Here is a 9,637-nt window from a genome sequence, read left to right on the forward strand (position 1 = left end):
GGGCTGGTGTGGTAGCATTGGAGTAGCCTCCGAGGTCCAGGCCACAGTGGCATGAATACAGTAGGAGGCGCAGGGAGCCTTCTGTCCTACTCAGGCCCTACCACTGCAGGAGGAGCAGGTAGACCCCCTGTGGGGCTACTATGATGGGGAGCACCCATCTGACCCCTGTGGGGGAGCCTGGCACCTGCCTTCCTCCCTGCTCATGGTGGCAGGCTGTGGGCACAGGACATGTCCACATTCCCAGCCCCTGCCTATGGCAGTGAGGGGAAGCTGTGGCTCTGCAACTGGGCAATCTGTCTCAATCACATCTGCCACCCCTTGCCCACAGCTCCCCACCAGCAGCCTGGAGTCCAGGCAGCACTGGGCACACAGTGAAGCCATATGTGGCCAGAGCTGTTCTTGATGGAGGTCACTAAATGGAAAAGGATATAAATATAATTATTATTTAACTGTTTACATCCCTACTAGTTCCCCAGAACTGTCCAGAGGAACAGGGAACAGATACAGATCATGTTTCCTGTTTTTCTCGGAATGGCTTATTCTGATTCCCATTGTTCTCCCTTTACAATAGGATCTGCTTTCCCAGTGACTGATTTTTATAATGTAGCCAAGGCAGCTTAGGTTAACTACCTGGCTGTTGTGTAATGTCATGTGAAAAAGAATTATTGGAAGGTGTGGTTGTGGTTGTTGTTGTTGTTTTGCTGGTGTAAGACCTTCCTCATTTCTTTTCTATTTTGGGACCTGGCAGAAGTTCAAGTAGTGATGCAAGAAACTGTGTACCTCCATCACAGCTTGTACCACATGTGCTGGATTTTATACAAATGTCTGATCAAGGGCTTCACAAATTCAGTTTTTTAAAATGCCAATACTTGTACTATCCGACTCGGCCACAGGCAAGAAGAGAATCTTTTTATGTTGGAATATCAAACTCCTTTTTTAGAATTACATCTTTACTTCATCCTCTGAAGATTGATCACAATTTGCCATGAGACCTGTATTCAGCTTTTAATGCTTTGACCTAGCATCTTTTTGAATCCTGGTATGTCTTTTCCCTATTGGGCAGCTTTCCTCATTATCAGTCTCCACCTATAAGTGTAAGAGCTTGGAGTATTATCTACTGAAGAATAATGTAGCACACTCTACATAGTTTTATGGTGATTCTTCAAACACATCAGCCTTTTTCCAGTACTTAATGTAGTTATTTTACAGAACCCAAGAAATTATACTCCCTTGTGCAACAGCACCTTGTCCAGGAAGTTCTGGCATACCCTAGATATACATAAAACCATCAAGGTCTGTGTTGTTTGACTAAATGTGTGCTCTGTTTTCCACCATCTCAAAGAAATGGCATCAAAACCTACTATTTTAAGATTCTCTAGATGGAGCATCCAAAAAGCATAGAAAATGTCAACTTACAACAGCTAACTTAATGAAAGGGTGTGTTCATTGCTGTACTTCTGCTAGTAACAGCACACCCAACGCAAGCAGAACCCACAGTATACCATAGGAAGACATCCCAGTGGCATTTGCAGTAGGGTCTGCCCTAGCATGAGGCAGGGAGAAGTGCATTATTAGATGAGTAGAATTTCCTTCCCTTCATGCTTCTTTGGCTTTCAAGTCTTTTCCCTCTGATTTTGAATGTTTGCAATTCACCACAATGTCCTTCCCTACTAGTGGCTAGAGTTCCAAAGGGCTTTAGTGTGATTGAGTCATCCTTTCTGATTCCCTCCATGCTTTTGTCTGTGTGCTACCTGTATGGTACTGGGCAGGTGTAAATCAGTGGAAACTGTAGCAAATAATTAGGAGGAGATTGGCTCTGACTCTCAAAGCATTGTAGAACCTGACCCCCAGACTCCTCCTGCTAAGTAGAAAACTAATAACTGTTAAGAATTTTATAAGTGTGGCTGTTAGGACTGAGCATTGAGAGATGCCATCAGTCCTGTCATCCTGCAGAGACCTTGGGCTCTAAGCAAAGTGGAGGAAACAATATGGAAATCTACAGTGGTGGTTCTGGATCTCTGATGGGATTGTAAACTCATACCTGTTCTGTCTCTATACATCCACCTAGCCTCTGAATTTAGTAACAGGAGAGTGGATTTGTTCATGATGATGCTGGGTGGTACATCATCAATACCTATGAAATGGCCTCTGTATTGTCTGGTCAGAAAAGGTGTCTAATGCTCACATATTCAGGTTTATGGGCCTCTTCAAAATGCTGTGAGGATATTCTTTTCCAATTGCCACATCTGAATAGGGGACTTCAGAATGCCAGTAGGAAACCCAGGTGTATCTTCTGATGCCATGTAGCTATACACTGCCATTCTGGGCAGCACCAAGGAGAAGTTTAATTTTGCAGTGTGGAGGTGCACAGTGATACCCTGTTCTTATACAGAAGGGTCTAAGGATTAGTAACAAACTGAACATTAGTTGGACTGACCCTCGTAATTGTAATCTGTTATGTGAGGGCAAAGGGGGAACCTTCTGCCAGGGTAGCAAAGGAAGGTGAAGCAGCTATCTGCTGAGACTAAGCAGCCAGGTACAATGGTCATAGGCAAGGCTGTGTTCTGTCAGCCTGAAAGAATCCCTAAGCATGCATCAGTGCCATCTTAAATCTTGGGCTGACAGCTTTCAGGTCCTCAGTGATAGCACAGTTTGATATGATTTGTACTACACAGCCTCCAAGCTGTTCTAGGTACACTTAAAAATTTCTTTCCCACTTCTCAACTTCAAGTGTTATGTCTGATGTGGAGGGAAGTAGTGCAGGTACCTGTAATGCAGCAGGTGTGCTACTCCTTGTAAGTGAGTTCTCCATAGGTTGGAGAGAGGCCAGGTTTCTCCAGCATCTCTGCTACCTCAATTACAAAAATTCCTTGTGCATGTTTGTTTTCCCCTTCCTCTCTTTGTGTTGCTTCCAAAGCACCCACTAATGCTAGTTTCTTTCAGCTGTATCAATGTTTCATTAGCTTTGCAAACGTATCTTTTTTAGAGATCCTCTTTTGCTGCCTCTTAGCTGTCATCTATGCAGATACCACCAATGATGGTTTGCTTAAAGCCACACATCCTGCAGATGTGTCTAATGAAGATAAGGAGCATGTAAGACTTACTGCACAAAGTATCCCAGCACAAACAGAACAATGGAAATTCCTTCAAGTTGTTCCCTGTAGCCTTGCTATAGGCAGTAGATCCTATAAACCATTTAGCGTGCTGTTTAATTTGCTGGTACAAATGTGTGCTGCTGCTGCTGCCATGAGCTTACTGGGCCTGTGGCCGTATGGTTACTCTGGGCTGCGTGATCCCTGGGAGTGGGGGATTCAGGTTGATCCAAAAGGGTAAGCAGCATGCTAAGAATTCCTTGTGAACTCTTGTTCTGGCTGGTATCTCCCTATGGAGGGTAACTAAAACTCAGAGAAAACAAATGCTGGTAGAAACAGGAGGGTACTTGCTGGCTGCTTGTTTTAAGTACATTTTCCAGATAAACCAATGATAGGCATGAGTGTCCTACGACACTGAAACAGGGCTATTCCTCCCCCCCCCCCGAACGTGATAGAATGACTTTAAGAAGTAGTCCTTTAACATTTCTGGATGCTTATCCAGGAGATGCATGACTTCCGTGCAGGTGAAGAAGACACTGCTGACAGACCTTTGTAGTGATGGTGAAAGACTGGGGTGTTTGGCCTATATATAATGGAGGGCTAAAGATGTGCAGTGGTAACAGCAGTCTTGTGGACTGAGCCGTCTTATCCAGCATACAGCTAACTATGGATAAGTATCTGTATAATAGCTGCCTGGTCACATGCGTGACCTTATCACAATTTAACATTTTACAAACTGGACTTTCAGGTATCAACTGTGGATACCTTCAATGAAAGGATATTTCACACTGATCTCCCAGTAACAGAAAGGACTTGTATTGGCATTTCAAGAGCCATTTTAGTTCTATTGGCTAAACGTTCTCTAAATCCTGTAGACACGAGAATAGAAACATTTATGCTGGCTTTCTGAAAAATTCTTTTTTTTCTGAGTTTGCTCTCTAATCCAGTATCCCTTGTTTGCTGTGATCTTTAGCCAGTATGAGCCTTGTTATGGTCCCTTCAAATTTAGGTTGCAGTCAGGTTTTGGTTTATGACTACGATGTGTGTAAGTTTGCTGACATTTTCGCTCCACTGATCAGAATACTTTATTTTATGGATGCTGTCCTAAATGGTAAGCTCTTCCTGTACCCAGCCACATCCTCCCCCATGAGACATAATGTTGCCTTTATAGCTTTATGCATACTGAAAGCCTATTAATAGATCTGTGGAGTTTGTTCCTCAGAGAGAAAATTTGGTAAGTTGAAATAAATGTTTGTAGTCTTTAAATAGGAAAGTTTTCTTACACATCCTTAGAGTAATCTATGAAATTTCCCAATTTCTATAATAAGAACATCTTACACTAGTCTAGTCTAGTATTCTTAATGACTCTCTCCATTTGATTTCACTGCTCTTCTCGGAAACTGTTTCCAGTTGGTTTAATTGTAGCATCAGCTATTTTGACTGGGCAGAGAAAGAGGCTTGCTCAAGTCCACTTACTTAAATATACTGTCTAACTTTAGTTGGAGGAAAGCCGGAATGTCCAAAAGCAGATGAAGATACTTCAGAAGAAACAAGCCCAGGTTGTGAAAGAGAAAGTTCATTTGCAGAGTGAGCATAGCAAAGCTATTCTTGCACGCAGCAAACTGGAATCTCTTTGCCGGGAGCTTCAGCGTCATAACAAGACTTTAAAGGTTAGTTTATTTTTGTAAACCAGGGCTGTTCAATTCTTTGCCTGCAGGCCAAGTTAAGCTGCAGTCTCCAGGCTCCTCCTCCCTCCTGTGTTTTGCACTTGGCCCAGGGTGTGTAGCAGCGAGGTGCAGGGAGCAGAGGGTGAGGCCAGAAACTCTCAGTGGGGCAGCAGGAGGGGCACCTGTGTCATGCAACAGAGGGTCTCCTCGTGGTGTGACCCAGTGGCCCATGGCTTTTCCTGGTATGGCCTGTGCAATGTTGTCCCCACTAGTAGAGCCCATGGGGCATGTGTTCCTCACCCACTAAGCTCTGGTATAAATTGCTTGAAGATAAAGCTGTTTGCTGTTTACTATGTAAAATCCACACTTGACAACTGCTGTTTGTTCATGTTCAATGGCCAGTACCTACATCCATAGAGAATAATGGGTAAGATCCATAGGTGTAGTTGGCCTTTAGGTATAGAGGTATGGGGATTGGTCAGTTTATACAAGATATATTGCTTGCATAGGTTGTTTCATAGTTCACCTATTAATTTAGATGGCTTCATTGTTTATTTTTGTCATATTAGTGTCCGGGACACACATTTGTGGCTCCCAGTGACAAGGTACTAACAAAGCTTTTATCCAGCCAAAATACAGCTGCTGTAATAGAAAAGAGGAATGAGATTTCTTTATGCGATTATCTGCAGGGAATCTGTTCGTGGAGCATAAATTTATTTTTAAATTATATTCTTTTCTCAAATTTTGTTTCAAACCATTCATTTTTTTTATAGCAAATATACTAAGGAAGGGTTCCTTCTATCCTGGCTGATTGCTACTGGTCTTACCCCTACCGAGAATAAGCTTTGGCATTTCAGCCAGGTACTCCCTTTGTTTACATAGCCTCAAACTTACTTCTTCAAGCTGTAGAGATAAATGAGTGCTTTTCAAGTCATTCATCAATATCTGTTTTAGAAAAGTTGAAAAGTACAAAATAATCCAACATCTCTTCAGAGCTTTATTTATTATTAACCAAAAAATATTTAAAACAAGGTAGTGAAGTGGTTCTCAACCTTCTTCAGTGGACTCAAGGTGCCCCTCATTAGACTTGAGGCACCCCTCCATAACTTGTGAATTGAGAGGCTCCCCATTTCAAAAACAGCTTATTTATTACAATGCTTTCCCCCTTACAGAGCCTGCTCTTATCTGTTTACCTCCTCACACCTTGGGGCATCCTTCAGAAGGATCTGGTAGCATGCCTAGGTGCCCTAGCACCCGGGTGGAAAATCACTAAATTAATGAATTGAAGATAAATTAAGGCCCCTAATTTGCAATGTTCAACTAATTCAGCTTGGCAAAGTTTGTATTTATATTTAAACACCCCAGCACGTAGAGCTACTTAGACCCACCCCTAGCATTTATTCAAAAAACTAATTATAAGGATGCGTCAGTTTTAACTTGCCTGTTAACAAATTCTTTTGCATAAAAAAGGAAGAAAACGTGCAGCAAGCACGTGAAGAAGAAGAAAGACGTAAAGAAGCAACTGCACATTTCCAGATTACACTGAATGAAATTCAGGCTCAGCTGGAACAGCATGATATACACAATGCCAAGCTCCGCCAAGAAAATATTGAACTGGGGGAAAAACTGAAAAAACTCATTGAACAGTATGCGTTGCGGGAAGAGGTAATTAAGCAGTGATTCTGCATACACTTAATTAGCTCCCTTAACTCATTTAAATGGCGCTTTTTAAAAAATCAGTAATGATGTGTTAATATTGTCTGTACTGTTACATAGGTAGATGTAATTCATACATGTCATTACAAACCACTGTTTTTTTCAGTATCAGCCGTCCTAATAAAAAAGTGCATGGCTGTTTAGCCCAGAATATCTTCTTTCAATTCCCATGCCATTTTCTTAGGATCTCCTGGATCTTTAGTAAAGCCCAAAGGATTCATGTATTTTTTTTCAGAGATGTTCTCTTCCTTGACATCATTATCAATCACACAAAAATGTTATATTAGATCAAATGTATAGGTGGGAGAGTTGATGAACAAATTTTCAGACATAAAGTGCCTGTCCTCAGGTCACTTAAGGTTTTAAAGTCTGTTTGAGTCCTGTTTCATGTTGTTCTCAACTGTGAGGGCTACAAACATTTTTCAGATTGAAAACTCAGATTCTTCTGTAATCACTTGACTCTAAAAGCCAGAGCTTAAAGAAAAGCCAAGTATTAAAAGACTTACAAAGTCATAACATTTGGCACGTCCATGTTAGGGTATGCCAATCCATGTTAGTTTCTCAGAAGCACATAAAGCAAGAGTGAAATAAAATCTAAAGTCAGAGGCTGTATTTCTGAGTAGAGTCCATGAGGCCTTAGATATCACATGGCTTTGTCTCTTGACATAAGGATTATTGAAACATATAATGCACAAGCAGCAGGAACTTCATGCCAGTTTTACAAATTATTGTAACTAATGCCCCTGTATAAAAGGTGATTCCTGAAGTCCTAAGTCTAATGCAAAGAAACAGCATGAAAATAAAACATGAGTGTAAACAGCCACAGTCCACATAAAAAAATATATATATATCTTGAAGGATAATACCTAGGTAATTTATTTCCACTAAAAAGCTGCTGTTTGTTTAATTATGGAGGATCCATTACAAACTAACATTAGTTTTTACTTTTTGCTTAGCATATTGACAAAGTGTTCAAGCATAAAGAATTGCAGCAACAACTAGTAGATGCCAAACTGCAGCAAACCACACAGCTTATAAAAGAAGCTGAGGAAAAACATCAGCGCGAGAGAGAATTTGTAAGTTACTTATAATATCTGTATGTTGAGTGAATTGAAACTGTTAACCAGAGAGGATAACGGAATGGGACGACACATTCAAGGATGAATTAGTTTTTTCTGTAAGACCATGATTCTCAACCTTTCTGATTTGGGGCACCCCTGAGAAAATGCCAGCTCTCAGCCTTCACTTATTTTTAGATTATGGAAAAATAAAGCTATTCTTCTTTTACAAAGAACTCAGAGCACAACAGGTCAGAATGTTTTTGACATGGTGTTCCTATTGGAGATCTCTGGGTTTCCCTGGTGAATCCATGTAGGTGTTTGCATATCTAATTGTGCTAATACCATGCAGATCCTTTAAAGGATCTGGTTGAGAAACAATGCTAGAAGATGGTAAGATCTAGATTGTTTAAAAAAAAAAAAGTCTGAAATTGTACGCACAACACAAGAGGTAGTTAGCTGTGTTAGTCTGAAGTTAAGCAGAGGACGGCAGAGTGGCACCAGAACACTGCAGAGAGAAGCATTGCTGGCAAGAGTCAGTTTAACCCTTCCCTGGCCCTGCAATTGATGCAGTTTTATATGGCAAATATTTCATAGACGATAGGGCTAGAAGGGACCTTGTGAGATCATCAGGTCCAGCCCCCTTCCCAAAGGTCAGGAAGTCTGCTGGGGTCAGGTGATCCCAGCAAGGTGAGCATCCACGTGTTTCTTGAACGTATCCAGAGTAGATGCTTGCACCATTTCTGGAGGGGAGTCTATTCCAGACTCTGGAGACACGGACAGTAAAGAAATTTTTCCTTATGTCAAGTCTAAAACCGTCTTCCAGCACTTTGACTGTTAGACCTTGCCTTCCTTTGGGGTGCCCTGGTAAACAGATGTTCTCCCAGTTTCTGATGCATACCCCTTATAGGCTGTGAAATCCAAAGCACTGAATCTAATGAGGAAATGGTTGACTTGGCTTGTGGTAGTGACACCTAACCCCACCTTTCCCAGCAATGTCCTGGCCCTGTTCCAATCAGTGCCAGAGGCTGGAGGCCCTCTCCCCCTTCCCCAAACACATCTCCATTCTACCATCTCCCTCACACAGGACTCATTTGGTATGGCCCCCCTTTATAGAGAAAGGTAGCTAGCTTGAAGTCAGGCAGAAAGCAGAGTAGAGATGCACCTTGTAGACTAACCCAATCAGGGATGATAAGCTTTTGTGAGCCCAAGCTTGCTTCATCAGATAGTGTGAAGGGACATGCACAGAACAGCCTGTAAATAGTGGTTTGAATTCAAGAGATGGGCATGGGAGGGGAGCAGTGCTAAGAGACGCAAGCAAGTGATAAGCCCATAGGGACAAAATGGGGTCAACCAACCTAATCAGTTTTGCTTCTGTGGAGGAGTGATGCCCCCACAGCAGGTTCTATGTAGACTGAAGCTTTTACTACAGGAAAAGCTTATCTTCCAGTCTGAGCAGGTGTCCTCCAGGGATAGAACCTGGCTGTAGACATTACAGAATTGGCCCAAACTTCACTTAAAGTCAGTTATAGTCATTACATAGATTTCAGCCAATTTTGGAACAGTTCCCAAACCTTTCATCCACCCACAAGGTAGTTAATAGCTTTTGTTTCCAAGTTGAGCAAAATCTTACAAGATTTTCTATTTGTACGTGTCTAAACTATTATGGGTTATTTAAAAAAAAGCCCAACAAACTGAACTTTTTTAAAAAACGGGCATTTATTTGCGTGCTAAGGTGACAGTCACCACAGTATTAGATGTATTCCCTTCATCTTTGTTATAAGAGAACACTTTCCAAAAACCGGTGCTGATTTGAAAGCAGCTGTGAAGGGGTTAATACTGGATGCATCCCTTCCTGCTTGCTGGTAGGGAGAGAGGAACTCAGTCATCTTGTAACAGTGTCTTCAAAAAAAAAAAAGAAAAAAAAGGACTATTCTGATGAGAGAATCTGTACAATGCATTTTTGCTCCAGAATTCAAACTCATTTATTTTATTTATGGGAATAGTGTGGGAATTCCATGATGTGTTTGATTACTATAATTAAGGGCTGGACCAGATCACCCAGGAAAGCCCTTCTACGCCTATGTAAGAAACATAGCTGATT

The 9,637-nt window shown here is 41.6% G+C and overlaps 1 protein-coding gene across 1 annotated transcript in view; it reads left to right on the top strand.

Moving 5' to 3' along the window:
* The window catches only part of TXLNG (taxilin gamma), a 63,545-nt gene that overhangs the window by 34,422 nt on the left and 19,486 nt on the right, over positions 1–9,637 (top strand). The window contains exons 4-6 of the mRNA XM_019524648.1: positions 4,592–4,762; positions 6,230–6,424; positions 7,432–7,551. Coding sequence (XP_019380193.1) covers positions 4,592–4,762; positions 6,230–6,424; positions 7,432–7,551 — 486 coding nt within the window. The remainder of the gene's footprint in view (positions 1–4,591; positions 4,763–6,229; positions 6,425–7,431; positions 7,552–9,637) is intronic.

This window comes from Gavialis gangeticus, unplaced genomic scaffold (assembly GCF_001723915.1).
Source record: "Gavialis gangeticus isolate Ggan-Ray unplaced genomic scaffold, GavGan_comp1, whole genome shotgun sequence".
NCBI classification, from domain to species: Eukaryota; Metazoa; Chordata; order Crocodylia; family Gavialidae; genus Gavialis; species Gavialis gangeticus.